The sequence below is a fragment of the Paramisgurnus dabryanus genome, chromosome 22, assembly GCF_030506205.2.
Source record: "Paramisgurnus dabryanus chromosome 22, PD_genome_1.1, whole genome shotgun sequence".
Lineage (NCBI taxonomy): Eukaryota > Metazoa > Chordata > Actinopteri > Cypriniformes > Cobitidae > Paramisgurnus > Paramisgurnus dabryanus.
Genome location: NC_133358.1, coordinates 15,840,163 through 15,858,783, shown reverse-complemented (window position 1 = coordinate 15,858,783; position 18,621 = coordinate 15,840,163). Strand labels below are relative to the sequence as shown.

The following is an 18,621-nucleotide window of genomic DNA, read 5'->3' as shown; positions in this document are numbered from 1 at the left end:
TTTAAGCATTGTTTAAAAAGAAATGGGGTTTGGGAACCCCTTTTGGTTCACAAAGGAATTGCAGAGAGTTTGTGAGTTGATAATGCAATTAATCATAAAACGTAAATAATTTAAAACAATTACTAAAACAAAATGTATTGTTTAATCTGTATGTCATGTAACCATTATATTGGTATGTGCATTGCCAAATGGAGTTGAGGGCAAGGGTTGCCTCTATGGTCTATGGCAACTTGCACGCTTTGCGTATTGGGAGGTTCGGCACTGCCATTCATAAACAAAAACGCTACCCAATCATAAAAATGAGAACTGGACAGATTTGTTTCATATACTAAAAGAAAATTACCAGGTGAAGGTCCAGTAATGGGTAAAAAAAAAAAACATTGATAGAAACCGCTGAAAACATGTAAAGTTTAATTAAAGTTCTAAAATATTTACTAAATCTCGGGAACTAAAGCAAATAATTTAGGTCAATTGGGTTCAGCTGACAAAAAAAGCTTGAAAACCCTTGGAATTGCAGAACCATTTTTGGCTAAATGGTTCCATAAAGAACCCTTATCAGTCGAAGAAACATTAAGTTACAAGGTTCCTTGTTGCACAGGTTCTAGGTTATTAAAAAAGGCCCACCCCCAAAAAGTTATTTGGCAATGTTGTGAAGATCCTTTTAAGCACCATTTTTATGAGTGTATGGTTGCATCTAATAAATCCTCAAATCAAATTAAAAACAAATTAAAACAAATTTAGCAAAGTCAGACAAAACATTTATTTCTCAAACCTATGTCACAGAACAATAGCTTTTGTGTGGGCAAGAGTACTTTGCAAGCACAAGCCTAGAGTGGCAAATATAACATGAATGTTGTATCAGTTTAAACCAGGTACATGTGAGCAAGACTTTAATCAAGCGAATTCACAAATGTAACAGATCACAAACAATGAGCGGTGAAATACATGAAACTTGAAATATAAGGACTGAAACGCAGAACACAAACAGTGCAGTACAGACAACCTTCTCCAGTACACATCAGATGTAGAGCAGTGCCTTGCATACAAATTCTTGGAACTCTAACAATTTGTCCTAGCTAAAAAAAAAAAAATGCCTACCCACCTGGAAGAGCAAGGAAGAGAGAGATATTAAATACTCTGAAAGGTACAATGAAGTTATAAAAATAGAGCTTCGGTATAAAACAAGCTGGGAATAAAAGGCAACTTTACATGATCATAAAAGATTCAGTTCATTTGGCCACCATTATTGACTTGCAACATTACTGGCTAATAAAAACCTTACAGGCAACGCTTGGTTGCTCCAAAAAATATTTACAAGCACAGTCAACACTAAAGGCTGTGTGGCTCAGACAAAAATGTATATTTACAAGCAGCCAAAGTCATTCCTTATGTTGACCACTGTGTGGCACTAGACATTGATGGCATTTTAATAGGACTGCTTCCTTTGCCCTCTCCGTCGCTGACATTACTTTTGGCACTGCCGTTGGCATTGATGTGAACTTGCATGTAGCTGCTAGGGTTAGGGAACTCGTAGTGCATCACAGCTGGGGGAAGAGGCCACGTTCCGGTGGGTCTTGCAGTGGACTGAGGTGGAGAATGTGGCTTTGGATAGCTGGGGTACAATGGGGTTTGTGGAGGACTCCTCTTGAATATGGACTCTCTCATCTGAGGATTACCGTAAGGGTCTTGGATTGGTGTGGGGTTATCATTTTGGGACTAAAGAAAGGGATACAAGGTTGTGAGAAAATACAAAAAAGATGTGAATAACGTGAGAATTTGTATCATCGTGCCTTTAAGACATTATCTAAACTATTGATATGTCTCCTTTGTAGATGATAATTTGCTCTTTGTCCACACTGATATGCTTCTGCTACTAACAAGGCAGTGCAACCAACTAGCAGTGTGGACATTTGAAACTTTAAAACCATTTTATGGATGATCTCATGCATAAGAGAGACACTCACCTGAGATGGAGGTGCTGGTGTGTTAGAAGCACCATTAATAACATATCTCTCAGTCATCCAGCTGCTGTCTCGTTGATGCCTTTTCAACTTCATCCTACGGTTCTGAAACCAAGTTTTCACCTTTGAAAAAAAACAAGGAGTTAGACACAATAACAAATTAACTGTAGTATAAAGCACCAGATAGATTTATTTTAAACCAACCTGTTTGTACGTCAACCCCGTCGTTCCTGCAAGGGTCTTCATCTCCGCAGGTGTGAGGTACCGTTGGACATTAAACCGGTGGATGAGAGCATTCATCTGCGCCTCAGAAAAAGCAGCCCGGGTCTTGCGAGGCTGGATCACTGGTCGTTTCTGAGATGCATTTGGTGGAGGCAATTGGGGCAAGCTGTTTACCCCCAAATTCAGACCACCTTGCTCTTCGGTCACCACCGCAAGAGCATTTGAAATGAGCTCTCTGCTTTCAGGACTGCCACCGTCAGATTCATAATCCTGGTCTCTCCAGGAAGGAAGGTTCAGATTGGTCATGGCAGGCCCTTCTCGGCTGCTTCCAGAGGTCCAGGAATCTACACAAATCAGCACAAAGAATCAATTAAAATCTTATTTCACTTGATTTGTGTGGCATACATGAGATCACAAATTGTAATAGTTTCAGACATGCATAACTGGTTGACAAGTTATTAAATTTTACATATTTAACATGTATATTACTAAACACTAGTATGCATATATTCATGGTTTATCAAGTTTGCAAAATATAAATTTTTTACTTTATCGTTTCAAACTTATCAACAGTAAAACGACTGGATTTATCGTGACCAGGAAAAGCACAAACAAAACCAAGCAGTTTTGGTAAATTTGGATAAAACCCAATCTGTGAATCGGATGGTTACCTGGCGTATGGGCCTCTGAATCACTAGGTGTATCGCTCTCGGCCTGCTCAGCATCCTTGGCTTTAGGCTCGAGCTCCGTCTTATTGTAGGAGATTAACAGTCGTCCGTTTTGCGTGTTGCCCGGGTAGTGCCCGTAGTTACTGGCATTCGCGTTTTCTGGGCTCCAGGGTGGCGACTGCTGTGCGGTTTGAGTGGAGTAAAAACTCCCGGTGACCCCACCGGCGTGAGTGTAAGCGGCCTCTGCCCAGCTGAGGTTCGGGTGGCCGTGCTCGGACGCCTGCTGGTACATGAGCCCGTAGGCATAAGCGTGGTAAGACGGATTAAAATTGTAACTCACGGGCATTTTCCAGTCCGCCATCCTTTCGTTTGATGCGTCTGATGAGCGCGGAGCAGAAAGCCGAGAAAAGTGAACTCCCCAAAGAACGGATAAGAATCTCCCGATGTCAAAATAAAAAAAAATCCCAGGACTAAACTACCCTCTAAAAAAGTTGCGTATAACGGTTCTTCTCCTCCTCATACTCACACAAAAAACCCTAAAAATGACCTAAACATCACGGTTAGAGAAGCTAATTTATAATCCAGGTGAGTGGGCGTGAGTTGGGTGGAGCTCAGAGGAAATGCTCGGACCAATCAGGCGCAAGTTCTGAAAGTGAATACACCCACTTTTCGCGTTTACCTGAGCAAGGTATATTTTACATTTTTTATAGTGTAGTGTTTTAAACTGCACAATTATTTTTAAATCGAAGTGATGAATAAAACATGACAGATAAAATACGCACAATTCCAGACTATTAAAATGTTTCAAAAAGCTTGAAGTAATTTAATGTTTTTTTCAAATAACACAAACATAGTGTTGTAATGTAAAAAGATATTTTAAACAAAATTGTATGTGCACAATGAATAAAACACTGACTGAATTTGAAAGTTATTGTTTACAATGTTGAATGATAGCTAATTTTTTATATTTTATACTATTATGACAAAAGATATGCTACATTATTAAATATGGCTTTTATCTCTCTAATATGTTGTCTTTCTTTAAATGTCTTCAGATTAGCATGGTTAATCCTATAAAGACAACATAACGTCCTATACCTATTTAACTTGAAGTACTCTAAAATGGCTGAAATTGAACCTGTTTATCTCTTAAAATGTTTGTTTTTGTTAACTTTGCAAATAGGAATTTTCCAGAACTGGACAGTTTGAATGCCTTAAGCAGGTTTGCATTTGAATTACCATATGAATAAATGTGTTTGTAGTCCAAGAGGTGAAAATATGAGACAATCATGATGTGATCAGAGATACTACAGATCTGTTTATATGGGGTAGAGGTGTGAAAGGGTGGAGAGGCATGGGAAACAATATATTTTCAACATGTTTACAAATTCCAAATCCAAATGTTTTTAAATATATCAGTTATTTATACACATAAGGAAAAATGTGCCTGCTTCACTTCTGTAAAATGACAAGGTTTCTCTGTCATAAAGAAGAGACTTGCTGCTAGAGTTAAGGTGTTTGCAAGCTTTTTATATGTATCTGTCAGTTTGTTATTTTTTGATATCATCTCAGGTTGTGTGATTTATATTATATTACAGTATTGTGTCTTGTAGTGTGTTTTTATTTGTGTATGTTTATGTATATTTTATTGTACATTCCTTATTGTTTATTTATTGTGTGACACTGACAATTTTCTTTATTATTATTATTATTAGTCTACTTATATTTAGTTTATTAAAAATATTTTAAATTGCTGACTAGCCTTGCTGAAAAATTTGGCAAATAAAACTTCAACCATACATTTAAATAGGCCTCTGTGTTGTATCATATGTACATAAAATCATCCAAATTTAAATAAAATTGTGTGAAAGTATAATTTTAATATATTTATGAATCTACTGCTTTTTTATGTACAGTTGTGTTGTTATATCTTTTGTCTATTAATGTTTTTACTGGAAAACGCCTTGTGCTCCTTTTGGCTGTTGTAAGGTGCCCTATAAATAAATTTTTATTGATAGATTGATTTATTTAATATTGACTGATTAAGACTATGCATGTCAAAGTTTAAAATCAATTTAAAAGCAAACCCAAATCTGCCCAAAAAAAGGGTCTGGTTAAGTTTAAAACCTACTACAATCATTTGTGACTTGATTTATCTTAGTGGTTTTTGTTTCATTATAAAACATTTTATCAAACAAACTGGTTGATCAACTTTAAGGATCATCTTTAGGGGAACAGAAGCCTACTTAATGGCTTGTTTTCAGTAGTGTTGATTTTCAGTGATGATGGTGATGGTTGTTTTTCGTTTGCCTCTTTCTTATTGAGATTCACATGCAAATAGCTCGTTAGCACCTCGTCGTCTCAATCGAGCATCTGCCTCAACACAATCCCTTTCAAAACAAGAATGCAGAAAACAAAATAAAGTTAGCAGAATATATTTTTCCTCCGTTACAATAGAAGGCGCTGTGGTAATATACGCGCTCAAATCATCTGGTTGGCAGCATCATTTTTTTTGTGCTGCTGTCTCTTTAACATGAAACTCACGAGGCGTTTGGTCTTTTCATTCCGCGTGTCAACTTTGTGAACTCATGCGCCCGTGCAGAGAATGAAAACCTAAGCCCATTACAGTTTAACGTAGATTATAATAACATTATCTAAACATAACACTAAAATAACCTCATATGAATGCTGTTTGATCTGAACAGTTTGTAAATACTGAGAAATCCCCACTCGTTACTGTTTAGTTGCCTGTCATTTGGTTTGTTCTCGTGGCCGGTGTCGGCTTTTTGGTGAGTTTGAATCGAAACGGATTTAACGATCAAATCATGTCAGAGGAGCTTGAACGCATCTTGTCGCAGCTGACACAACCGGATAACGCTGTTATTCAGCAGGTACATAACATTTTAGTTGACTCATTTCTACAAATTTGTGACATTTTGTGTTTATATTATGTCACCCACCCATGATATTCACAAATTCATATCATTTACTTCAGGCGACAGCTCAGTTGAAACAAGCATTTAAAGATCCAGCCATCATCCCTGCATTATGTGCAGTTATGACTGGATCACAGGATCCACAGGTGCTGTCATTTTTTTTATTATTTCATACAAAGTAAAGTTTATGAGTAATGATGAGCTTTATTTCATTATTCTGTTTTTGATTTTTACATCAGATACGTCAGTCAGCGGCTGTGATGCTGAGGATGAGGGTGAAAAAGCACTGGAAGAAGATCAGTCCAGATCACAGAGAGAGGTTTGATGTTTCTTTCTTCAATTAAGTTAATAAAAAACAATGAGTTTATCCTGTGTGTCTTATCTTGTTTTACTTTTTCAGTCTAAAGGCAGTGGTGCTGCAAGCTTTTCAGCAAGAAACAGAGTGAGTTTGTGTACTTGTACTATATATTAAAACAGTAGTGGACCAGTAGTGGTGTCAGATGATAATACCCAGGGGGATGGGACAGGTAACTCCCAAAATCAAAACTAGCAGTTACAACTCCCTATTATTTATACAATGATTAAAAACATGTACAGTTGATATCTTAACCCCCCTAATGTTTAAGACTACAATTTTGCTAATGCCCTAAACCAGTGGTCTCCAACATAGTGCCAAGTACATTCTATTAATAGCCTCAATTTATTTATTACATATTTTTATATTCACTTGCCTTCTTGTATGCATGTTAACATTTTAAACAATGATAAAACACATTAACAAGTAAAATAAAGTAATATCAACAAGTAAAATAAAATAGTTTTAAGTAGACACCTTTAAAAAAGTATACCTCCAGATTGTTTTATTCATTGTGATATCCCTTACACACAAAAAGTTGGAGAACCCTGCCCTAAAATGACCATATCCATAGTTACATGATACATTGACCTATTTCAGAGAAATAATACCATGTTTCATGTTTAATAATTACAGTATCACAAGAGCATGTTTAGTTAATATAGTATTTTATTTGATAATTTTGTATATTAACAAGCCAAGGGCTAAACAGCAGACTAGTAAACCGTTTTGCTTTTATGCTGGTTGTTAACGTTTTTTCCCATTTTCTATGTTTCTCAGGCATACAGTTCGTCATTCAATTTCTCAGCTGAGCGCAGTGCTAGTAAAACATGAGACCCCTGAAAGCTGGCCTGCTCTCCTCACCCTACTGAACCAGTCAACCAAAAGCAACAACCCGAAAGACAGACAGGTTACAAGACAACAATATTTAAACCTAACATTTTATATAAAATAACATGTAATTGTAGCAGAGAAATAGTTCACCCAAAAATTTAAATTAGCCAATGATTTAATCATGCCTTTTTTTGGCCAAACACAGTCTGAGATTGATTATATATAATATATATATAAATATAATTCAATGCTTTGAAAGGAGATACAAAAAGGCATTTATAACTATGAGAATTACAAAACAAGACTGAGATTTACATACAAAGACACTAAATTTACATTAATCTTCTGTACATATTAAGTAAATAAACAAATAAAATGAAAATGAAAAAAAAAATATTAATACAATAAAATAAAAATGAAAAAAACAAAAACAATCTGAGTTATATTAAATAATAAACTGACTCTTTCAGCTTTATAATGACATTGGATAGTGCCCTATTGTTAAAGCTCCAAAAAGCATATCTATCCATGAAAAACTAAACCATATTGTTATTAAATGCTTTCTGAGGGTAAGTGAGGAAACATATTTCAAATTTTATAATATGCAGTTGTACGCATGTTCACAATACAGTTAAAGGGACACTCCACTTTTTTTTATTTAAAATATGCTCATTTTCCAGCTCCCCTAGAGTTAAACATTTGATTTTTACCGTTTTGGAATCCATTCAGCTGATCTCCGGGTCCGGCGGTACCACTTTTAGCATAGCTTAGCATAATCCATTAAATCTGATTAGACCATTAGCATCGTGCTCAAATATATCCCAAGAGTTTAGATATATTTCTTATTTACGCCGTGCATTAGAAAAAATGGAAACGGACAGAATTATTTAATTTTTTGACGCCGATACGGCTAGGAACTATATTCTCATTCCGGCATTATAATCAAGGAATTTGCTGTTGTAACATGGCTGCAGCAGGCGAAATGATATTAGGCAGTGTCTGAAGATAGTCCCCTGCTATTGAAAGTTACCAAGGGAACTATTTTCGGGCGATGCGTAATATCATTGCGCCTGCTGCAGCCATGGTATGGCAACAAATTCCTAATTTTACATTGGTCTTAGTACACAATGTAATAATAAAAAAAAGAAACTCTTTGGTCATTTTTGAGTGCGACGCTAATGGTCTAACAAGATTCAATTAATTATGCTAAAAGGTGGTACCGCCAGACCCGGAGAAGGGCTGAATTGATTCCAAAATGGTAAAAATCAAGTGTTTAAAGCTGGAAAATCAGCCAATTATCAAAAAAGTAGAGTTTCCCTTTAAGGCCAGGTGACCCAATCTGACCCAATGTTACGAAAACCCATCGCTTCACTTTAGAAGACATTTACTTTAATATTGGGCCAATATGAATGCCATTTATAAGGCTAAAAATACCAGAACATTATGTAATATAACTCTTGTCTGTTTGGCTGAAGAAGAACGTCCCATAAACCCTTAGGATGCCTTGAGGGTAAGTGAAATATATGATCATTTTTATTTTTTGGGGGTGAACTATTTCTTTAATACATACCATGGTATTGACCAAACCTTTTTACTATAGTATATACATGTTACTCCAAAGTAATTTAAGTATTGCATTACAACTACCCTAACCTCAAAACACAGTAGCATCATGGTATGTTTATTATTTTGTTTAAGTATTTATTGTGACTGCTGAAATAATGCACATTAAATGCTGTCTGTTCCAACAAATCTTTGTTCCTATAGGTTGGTTTGTTACTGCTGAGCAAGGTTGTAGGATCGAACCCAGAGCCCTTTAAGCCCCACTACAAACAGCTTCTTCAATTATTCGGCACTGTTCTTCAAGACTTGAGCAACCCAACGGCTCTCTACTACTCCATTCTCACGCTCACATCCATCACGGCCTACACCGGCACAGAGGAGATGGTCTGTTCTGCTGCCTTTGTTTGCTGTATAGTTTGTGACAAATTTAGTATTACCTCCATAACAAACAAGAATGTTGTTTTCTGTCTTGCAGAACTTAATGCGATCTCTGATCCCAAAACTGATCGTTGCTCTTAAGCACCTCATTCAGGCAGACCAGGTGAGAGCGCTTTGATGCGCTTTGGTTTTGTTCATGTGGTAATGCTCCAATCAGTACTCGCTTTATGTTCCTAAATTAGGTGCTAAACACTTGCATACCTGCATACCACTTGCTAAACACTTGCATAACTACATGCATACCTGATTGATCTGCATGCATGCACAATGATCATTATGGTTCAATGGCTTAGATAATCTTTCAGTCTTTATCTCATAAGTTGTGTTTGGTTTTGATCTCTTAAGGATCAGGCCAGCGAAGCAATGGAGGTTTTTGATGAGCTGATGGAAAGTGAGGTGTCAATTGTTGTCCCACACATCGCAGAGATTGTGCGGTTTTGCCTGGAGGTTAGAAGTCTTTAGATCACGCTTGTTTTTAATTATCAGCCAATAAAACATTTAACCATAATAAGTTAAAGTTTATATGTGTAATGTTTATTATAGATCAGCGCAGATGTTTCTCTCAGTGATTCTCTGCGAGTTAAAGCTCTGTCGTGTATCGCATTTCTCATCAGACTTAAAAACAAGGTAACACTCACTTTTCTTACCTAATTTTTATTATTATTATTATTATTATTTTTAATTATAAAGAAGTCACTATTATAAAGTTTTGAAACTGTGATTTTTAATAATTAAAAATATTAATTAAACTCTCTATTTCAGGCTGTATTGAAGCACAAGCTTTTACAGCCTATCCTGCAAGTAGTTTTTCCCATACTAAGTGCAGCGCCTCCTCCTGGAGAGGAGGACCCGGAGGATAATGAGAGCGACACTGAGGACAACAGTGAGAATCCTAAACACTTTGCTGTTCAGGTTAGTCTCTTCACCAGCTTTATCTCTCTTACTTATGTAAATGTCACAGTCATAACGCTGGAATTGCTCATATGTTTTTTCCCCTGCAGGTGATTGACACCATGGCTCTTCATATGCCCCCTGAAAAACTCTTCAACCAGCTGGTTAGTAAAGCCAATATACTTTTTCTAACCATTAGCCATAATTAAAAAGCACACATCATATTAAATGTTCAGTGATTTTAATAAATCCCATCTTATTGCAGATGCCTCTTACTCAGGCCTGTCTGGCCAGTGAGAACCCATATGAACGCAAGGGAGGTCTCATGTGTTTGGCTGTGTTGGCCGAGGGCTGTGCAGATCACATCCGCACCAAGTAGGCTTTGAACTACAACCGTACTGTGTATACATTTCAGTACATAAGTGATTCAGTCTTTTGAATTCCCTTTTTTTGGTGTGACCTATGTGTGTTAGGTTGCTGTCATCAATGCTTCAAACAGTGTGTCGCAGTTTATCTGACAGTAACCAGGTGGTCCGAAGCGCAGCACTCTTTGCCCTCGGGCAGTTTTCAGAACACCTACAGGTCAGACTGAATTTTTTATTTTAACTCTTTCCCCGACAGCATTTTTTTTTTAAAGTTGCCAGCCAGCGCCAGCTTTTTTATGATTTTGAGAAAAGTTTAATGCCTTTCCGAAAATGTTCTTCTTTAAATATATAAACATACAATATATCAAATTAAATTACAGACTCTCTGCTTTAAAAAAAAAAAAGATTTCTTTAAACATACCAAATTTTGAGCAAAAAGCTGAGACAATTGCCTTTTTGTAAAGGACTTTTGTTAGAGATCAAAAGCAGAGCGATGATCAAAACATGGATCATTGAATGCTTCAGTGTTTTAAAAGTTGGTTAAGTGCACCACCTAGTGGACAAAAGCATATATATGCATTGCCATAAAACCTTGTCATTGGCAGGGAAGCGTTTTCTCTTAATTGATGAGATAACTTGTCAATGGTGGGGAAAAGAGTTAAAGGAAAACATATTTAACTATGTTCTTACCGCAACTTAGACGATTTAATACATACCTATCTTTTTTCAATGCGTGCACTTTTAATCTTTGTACAGCGTGTCGTGAATGTGTTAGCATTTAGCCTAGCCCCATTCATTCCTTAGGATCCAAACAGGGATGAATTTAGAAGCCACCAAACTCTTCCATGTTTTCCCTATTTAAAGACTGTTACATGAGTAGTTACACGAGTAAGTATGGTGGCACAAAATAAAACGTGGCAATTTTTTTAAGCCGATAAAAATATGAGAACTATATTGTATGGCGGAAGAGCACTTAGCACTTCGACCTTGGGCATAATAATAGTATAGTTCTCATTTTTTAATCTGCCACATTTTATTTTGTGTCACCATACTTACTTGTGTAACTACTCATGTAACAGTCTTTAAATAGGGAAAACATGGAAGTGTTTGGTGGCTTCTAAATTCATCCCTGTTTGGATCCTAAGGAATGAATGGGGCTAGGCTAAATGCTAACACATTCATGAGGCACTATACAAAGATTAAAAGTGCACGCATTGAAAAATATAGGTATGTATTAATTCACTTAAGTTGAGGTAAGAACATAGTAAAATATTGAAAAACTGTGATTTTTTCCTTTTAAGTATGATCGACTCTCGTATAAATAACTAAATGTACTTTTTATGCTTTGTATAATTACGTATGTCAGTAAATAAATTAATTTAATTTTCTTTCGTAGCCGGATGTGAGCAAATTTCATGCTGAGCTGATGCCATTGTTGCTTGGATACTTGTCTGCATTAAACCAGTCCACGATCGGCCACATGACCAAAGCCTTCTATGCCCTGGAGAACTTTCTAGAGAACTTAGGTTAGAATGCGGACATAGTCAATTATGTCTATGTCTTTTAATGATTATGTATATTTGATCAATGATAAACTTTAAGCTTTATAAAAATAGTGTTTCTGAATTTTTCTTTTTCCTTAACCCCACCCCTTCTTATTTTGTGTTTTATGCTTTCTTTACCTGTTTACATTAGGTCAAGATATCGAGCCCTATCTGCCCACTTTAATGGAAACTATGTTGTCTGGACTTAACAATGCTGAAAACTTTAAACTCAAAGAGCTGACTGTCAGCGCTATTGGAGCAATAGGTAATTCTCTGAATCCATTAAAGAGCCAATGTTATGCCCATTATTACAAGGTGTGCCTACAATGTGTCTGTAAAGTTTCAGCTCAAAATACCCCACAGATCATTTGTTACAGCATGTGTGTACCTTTAAATGCACATGAGCTACTGCTTTTGGTTAAAAAATTATCTGATTCCTGTGAATCCAGTCTGGGACAATAGTATTTATTCTACAATGTGCTAACCCTAACCAGGCAGTCAGTGGCTGTGAGCGGGGATTTGTTAGTGTGACATCACATTAACAATAGAATCAAAACAGCATGTATAATGAGAATGCTCAGGTTAAATAGAGATTAATAGAGTAGTAGTGGGTGGATTATTTTCATTGTCAACACACATTTATGTCCAAACACCTTGTAAAAGTGGATTTTCCATAATAGGGGTGCTTTAAAATGACATTTACAATGTTAAATTTCTGCTTGGCCTTGCCATATTTTTTTTTTAGCGAATGCAGCCAAAGAGATGTTAGTGCCTTACTTTCCTCCAGTGATTGAGAGTTTGAAGGGCTTCCTGATAGACACACGAGAAGAGATGAGGGCCTTGCAGACACAGGCTCTGGGTAAAAACAATAACCCAAAATGAATCGGTTTAATAGTGAATCTAAATGTGTGATTAAGGGATGTACTGTTATGTTACTTATCTGTCCCTTTCTTCACAGACACCCTCTCTGTGTTGGCCCGCAGTGTCGGTCAGGAAGTCTTCAGTCCATTGGCAGCTGAATGTGTACAGTTAGGTTTAAACCTCACTGATGCAGTGGATGATCCAGACCTGAGGCGCTGCACGTATGACATTTGCAATCTGATCTTAAAACTGTAGCCTGTAGATTTACACAAACGCACACAGCCTCTTACTCTTTTTCTCTCTCTCTCTAGATATAGCTTATTCTCGTCTGTATCTGCAGTGAGTCCTGATTGTTTAATTCCTCACCTGACGTCCATCACCACTGTGATGCAGCTGTCACTCAGATCTACAGAGGGTGTGACGGTAAATCCAGTAATGTTCTTTCATGTTTTATTATCCTATATTTTATTCCTGACGGGTGGCTCACCAGTGACCCAATGAACTGTGAAATTAACATTAATCGTGACAACCAATACATCATTAGAAACTCAAAGACGTTATTTTATTTAATTTTTTGGGCTTATATAAGATTAAAATTTATTTTGAAGGTATCAGAATGTAGTTCAGTGACGGTTTTCTGTCTCGTCTACCACACAGGCTCATTTAGAGGAAGAAAAACAGTTTGTGCTCCTGGATGATGATGATGATGCTGATGAGGAGGAGGGCGATGCTGTTTTAGAAGAAGATGGAGACAATGAGGTCGATGACAGAGATGTTGCAGGGTACGTCTGTCCCTGTCTCTTTTTATCAGCCTTTGTGTTGAGTTTTATTTTATTTAAGAGTGCTTATCAAAGGTGTCATCTTTTAGGTTCAGCGTGGAAAATTCTTACATCGATGAGAAGGAAGATGCCTGTGATGCTTTGGGTGAAATCGCTTTTAACACGGGGTATTGAGTCATGTTTTGCACACACACTCGCACATTGCATATACAAACTAAAGGTTTTCATCATATCACATTTTACCTGGAGCTGCTTTGACTACAATAAAGGCAGTGTGCAATGGATAATAAGATCTAAATTAAAACAACAGAGTATTCAAAAGAAAATACAGTACGGTAGGGAGTGGTGAAATAGCAGAAGTCATTTGAGTCCACAAAGTATTGGGCAATTGTCAAATTGGACAGTGATTTTGTATGTCTTTATATAGGTTACATGACATAATATAAAATATATTCATATTAATATCTTTAACAAACATTCTTACACACACATGCACCCTAAAAATCTAACTGATACAATCTGTCTCTGTTTTCCAGAGTGGCGTTCCAGCCCTTCCTGGAGTCTAGCTTCCAGCAGGTGTATGAGCTCCGTGATGTAAGGAGTTAACTGCAGTGTTTCACTGGGTGTTTTATTGAGTTTAAACCTTTTGTTGGTGACATTTGTGGTCTTTTGTGTTTGTGCATCCATCAGTTTCCCCATCAGGATGTTAGGAGGGCCGCCTTTAGCGCGATGGGCCAGTTCTGCCGAGCTCAGCACAAAGTATGGCAGGAAATCCCAACCGAGGCCAACCACCAGGGTACACCCGCACCCACAGTACACATGTCTCGACCCTTTTATTTATTATTCACATCACTCTCTCTGTTTCTTTTCATCTGCGCTGTGTCTTTGACTCATTATTGATGCCTCCAGAAAGTAATTAGGAGGAACTTCACTTGGCAGGACAGGATTCACTTTTAACTGTCTTGATTGATGTTGAGTGCTTCACAACCCTTTTCAATTATAATTTTGTTACATAAGCTTCGGTCAGTGTGAAAAGATCTTATAGTTACCCAGAAGTCTTTCATTAATGGGGTCTCTCTTTCTCTGCAGCTCTGCATAAGTTGTTGGAGGTAGTTTTGCCCTGTTTTTTGGAGGCAATAAGACAGGAGAGGGAAAGGCAGGTGGTGATGGCTGTTCTGGAGACTATGAATGCATTGATTAAATCCTGCCAGGGGGAGGCACTGCAGGCTCCAGGGAGACTGGCTGAGATCAGTAATGCCATCAGAGATGTGCTTAAGAAAAAGGTCAGACTTTCTCAATTTCATACCAAAACCTCCTGGCAAAGTTTTAGCACCGAGCCCAGAAACGTTGACTGAATTAAATATTATGCAAGACACATTAAAGTTAAGTTTCATCAAAAAAACTCCCGCATCATCAGACAACTTACACATTTCCTTAAAAAAAAATCTGTTGTTTCCATCAAAGAAAGAAAATCAAAAAGTAATTCATCACAAAATAGTCTTTTTTGGGTGAACAATCCCTTTAACTAATTTCTCACTGATTTAACCCATTTTTTTTATTAATTTTTCATTTTTTTTTTTTTTGAAAAGTTGCCCGCCAGCATTTTTTGTGATTTTCACAAGTTTCACAAAATGCCTTTGTGGAAAATTTTCTTCTAAAAAAAATTTAAGAAAAAATATACATGTGTGTGTATATATGTGTATATATTTCAAACAAACAACGGGACAAAATCTTTCATCCTATTTACACTGCAAAAAAATGATTTTCAAGAAAAAAAATTCTTAGTATTTTTGTCTTGTTTTCAGTAAAAATATCTAAAAATTCTTGAATAAAGATGCTTTTTCTTGATAAGCAAAATGACCCAAGAAAATAAGTCTAGTTTTTAGACCAAAAATATCAAAAAAGTAATTTTGTGCATAAAACAAGCAAAAAATTCTGCCAATGGGGTAAGAAATTTTTTTTGAAAATTTTTCTTAAACCCTAAATTCAATTTGCTTGTTTTATGCACAAAATATTTTTGGTCCAAAACCTAGACTTAAATATCTTGGGTCTTAATTTAAGATTTTTTGGATATTTTTACTGAAAACAAGACAAAAATACTAAGAAAATGTTTTCTTGAAAATAATTTTTTTCATTGTATGTTTTTTTTCTCCGCTTATAAACGTTTAAATATGTTTTGTCTTTAAAAACACTTTTTTAGCAAAAAGCTGAAACAATTGAATTTTTGTGAAGGAATTTATTTAGAGATCAGATTTAGATCGATTATCGAAATGGATATAGAGTTTAAAATTAGTAAATAACATTTTGGCTTCAGTTTTTTTATAAATTGGGTAATTGCAGTATTGCAGATTAACATTAAAATTCTACAGAAACACTTTTTTATGCAAATGTTTTTCTTAATTGACGAGATAACTCGACAATGGTGGGGAAAGAGTTAAAGTCTTTTTTTCTAAGAGCACCTTGTGCCTTGCTGTCTGGTCTTTGTTAGATGAGATTCCTTAAATGGCATCTTCAGAGAGCAGATGAACACCATCACAGACAAATGAACCTATAAAAATCTTTTTTAGGTCAAAACAAGAGTTAATCTGTGTCAGGTGTATGAAGTAATCGAATGAACTGACACAGACTGCATTCGTACGGCAGCTTATTCTTATTTTTCAAATGCGTTACATAAATCTGCAGTCACACGTGGGTGGGTGTTTATTTTCTTACACTTTGTAATCCTCTTTCGCTCTGTTTTGCGCAGACTGTGTGTCAGGATGTGGGTGAAGATGAAGCAGACGATGACGACCAGCAGGTGTTTAAAATTATTTAACGGCTTTTAAGATTTAGTCATGGTTTGATGTCAGCAATGACACAATTGACTTAAAAGACTGTGACAAATGTGTTAAAGTGCGTGTATTTGTGTGTGTGTCAGGCAGAGTTTGATGCCATGCTTCAGGAGTTCGCAGGTGAAGGGATTCCTGTTTTAGCATCAGCTGTTCCCGCAGAGACCTTTTACCCTCACCTCAATGACCTGCTGCCTCTCATCATGAGCAAAGCCGTAAGTCTCTTCTTGTTTTAGCCGTGCCCTTCTTGTTTTATAGGTAGTCACAGACATCTTGCCTACCGCATGTAGTGCAGTGAATATAATATAGACTGCATACGGTGATGGTACACTGCTATTTATTGGTCACGTTTAATTTCAGAAATCCTCATGCACTGAAGCAGACCGCTCATTTTCCATCGGCACAATTGGCGAGACCCTCCACGCATTGGTGGACGTTGCTGGAGGCAGGGCGGTTGCCGGGCGTCTGTCCAATCGGCTGCTGCCGGTGCTCGTGGCAGGAGTTAGGGACAGTGACCCAGAAGTGCGCAATAACAGCGTGTTTGCACTGGGATCTCTCGCACAGGCCGCCGGTCCCATCGTTGCCAAGTATCCTTTAAAAACTTTGTGTGTATGTGTGCGTCTGCTCTCTGACTTCTCTGTCTGAACCTTGACCCCGTTCTTCAGTGACTACCCCATGATGCTGTCGCTTTTCTCTAATCTGCTCTCTAAAGAGTCCGACCTGAGAGTGATTGACAACCTGTGTGCTGCCCTCTGCAGGATGATCCTGAGCCATGTGGAGGGGGTCCCACTCGAACAGGTAGATCATTATATTAGCATACTATGTGTAATGCTTTGCATACTAACCGTTCCTTTCTTCCCAGGTATTTCCTGCACTTGTGGCTTGTCTCCCTCTTAAGGAGGATATGGAGGAGAACAAGACCATCTATAAATGTCTTGCGTTTCTTTATTCAAACAACCCTACGCTGGTAAAAGCCCCCTTTCTATTTCAGCTTCCTATAGGAAGTGTTGTCAGTGTAGTGACTTCTTATTTTTCCCTTCAGGTTGTTAGTCAGCTCAAGCCAATAATATCCGCTGCCAGTCATCTACTGGGCACAAAGAACATTGATATTGGTGAGGATTCATGTTTATGTTTCTCATATTCTGGGTGATGTGTTTATAACATCACTATGTTTACTTACTCACTTTATATTCATTTTAGAAACTCAAAATGCTATGTTGATGGTGCTCAGAGGTCTGGCACAGCAGCACTCGCAGGAATTTCAGAATGCTGTGATGTCACTTCCGGATGAAAAGAGAAACGTGATGACCATGGCTGTCAGTCAATCATAGCACCTTATCCCAGAGGTCTTCCACTCTTGTGAAAGCTAGCCAAATAGATAATAGGATTTTTTATTATATTAGTAATTGGCAAAATCCATTAGCTGAGCATAAACTCACTGGAGCACTTGGCTATAATACAGCAGTAAAGGGGTTGAGACGATTATCTCTTAAATTATTGCCTAGTTCATGTTTTGTCCGTTTTATTTTGTTTTACTAATCTGTGTCAAGGTATATGTCGTCTTTTTCCATTATTGTTTACTTTGTCATTTGTGTGCATGTCTCAATGAATTTCCTGCTTTGCCACCTATTGTTCATATTCCATGAAATTACGGCTTAATATTCGAGTGTGAAGCCTTGAATTGCTTTTGTGGTGGAAAAAATATATTTCTATGAACTGTTCATTGTTGTTTCTGTCTTTTCTTGAATATAAACCAGGAAATCTCCAACATTTTCACTGTTAAATTATACAGAAATGTATATCACAGAAATTCGGCTATATGTTGACCTTGGTTTCCAAAATGAATCTGTTTTTCTAAAAAGGCACATTTTTTATTGGAAATGTATAAGGTGGTTATATTAGGCTGCTCTGTGTGTTTATAGTCTCTTTCCAGACCAACTCCGTTAAATGCTAAATGCACCATTAGTACGTTTATGCATCAGCAAATTATACCATAAAAATGATTTTGGAGATAACAGTTGCACCACTTTTGTGCACAGACAGCAGGCTGTAAATGACATTTATTGAAAAGAGAGATTTGTGTACACTTCATCTGATCATGGCAGCAGTAATTCATTTAATAATGCAGGAGACCATTAAAACCTGGCATTTATTCATGATGCATGATAGGAGTGGACATGGTTTATATTTAGTGAATTCCTAACTGTGTGTAGACGAGCTGGCTTTTATTTGTAAAATTACAATTTTAAAATACAAAATTAGGCATATCGTTGAAAACCCTCTTATTATAGAATATTAATTTTCTCAACCAAACTAAAAAGTGTGGTTATATTGCAATGTAAAGCAAGACGTAAAATGTGACCCAGTCTGTGAAAA

At 36.9% G+C, this 18,621-nt stretch overlaps 2 protein-coding genes and 1 non-coding gene across 3 annotated transcripts; 1 reads left to right on the top strand and 2 right to left on the bottom strand.

Annotated features, from left to right (window-relative positions):
* Positions 1–743: 743 nt before the first annotated feature.
* nanog (nanog homeobox) lies at positions 744–3,381 on the bottom strand. The gene is made up of 4 exons (XM_065295026.1): positions 2,855–3,381; positions 2,166–2,527; positions 1,965–2,084; positions 744–1,716 (listed from the first exon to the last, which is right to left on the bottom strand). Exons 1-4 carry the CDS (start codon positions 3,210–3,212, stop codon positions 1,387–1,389), a joined length of 1,170 nt encoding a protein of 389 aa, XP_065151098.1. The 5' UTR covers positions 3,213–3,381; the 3' UTR covers positions 744–1,386.
* Positions 1,776–1,910, bottom strand: LOC135785597 (small Cajal body-specific RNA 11). Its single transcript, XR_010546668.1, has one exon.
* Positions 3,382–5,390: 2,009 nt separating the features above from the next.
* ipo4 (importin 4) lies at positions 5,391–17,966 on the top strand. The gene is made up of 30 exons (XM_065294929.1): positions 5,391–5,742; positions 5,847–5,933; positions 6,027–6,106; positions 6,188–6,229; positions 6,923–7,052; positions 8,744–8,923; positions 9,015–9,080; positions 9,323–9,424; positions 9,521–9,604; positions 9,740–9,889; positions 9,979–10,032; positions 10,134–10,243; positions 10,342–10,450; positions 11,630–11,759; positions 11,929–12,042; positions 12,523–12,636; positions 12,736–12,859; positions 12,950–13,061; positions 13,296–13,420; positions 13,507–13,584; positions 13,954–14,011; positions 14,108–14,213; positions 14,507–14,700; positions 16,164–16,214; positions 16,335–16,460; positions 16,606–16,832; positions 16,911–17,043; positions 17,108–17,212; positions 17,288–17,357; positions 17,446–17,966. Exons 1-30 carry the CDS (start codon positions 5,677–5,679, stop codon positions 17,574–17,576), a joined length of 3,258 nt encoding a protein of 1,085 aa, XP_065151001.1. The 5' UTR covers positions 5,391–5,676; the 3' UTR covers positions 17,577–17,966.
* Positions 17,967–18,621: the final 655 nt, after the last annotated feature.

Coding starts and splice junctions, on each gene's coding strand:
- nanog (XM_065295026.1), bottom strand. CDS start 3,212: ATGGCGGACTGGAAAATGCCCGTGAGTTACAATTTTAATCCGTCTTAC. Junction 2,528..2,854: donor TTCAGAGGCCCATACGCCAG/GTAACCATCCGA, acceptor TGATTTGTGTAG/ATTCCTGGACCTCTGGAAGC. Junction 1,717..1,964: donor CACCAGCACCTCCATCTCAG/GTGAGTGTCTCT, acceptor CCCTTTCTTTAG/TCCCAAAATGATAACCCCAC.
- ipo4 (XM_065294929.1), top strand. CDS start 5,677: ATGTCAGAGGAGCTTGAACGCATCTTGTCGCAGCTGACACAACCGGAT. Junction 7,053..8,743: donor ACAACCCGAAAGACAGACAG/GTTACAAGACAA, acceptor TTGTTCCTATAG/GTTGGTTTGTTACTGCTGAG. Junction 8,924..9,014: donor ACACCGGCACAGAGGAGATG/GTCTGTTCTGCT, acceptor TCTGTCTTGCAG/AACTTAATGCGATCTCTGAT.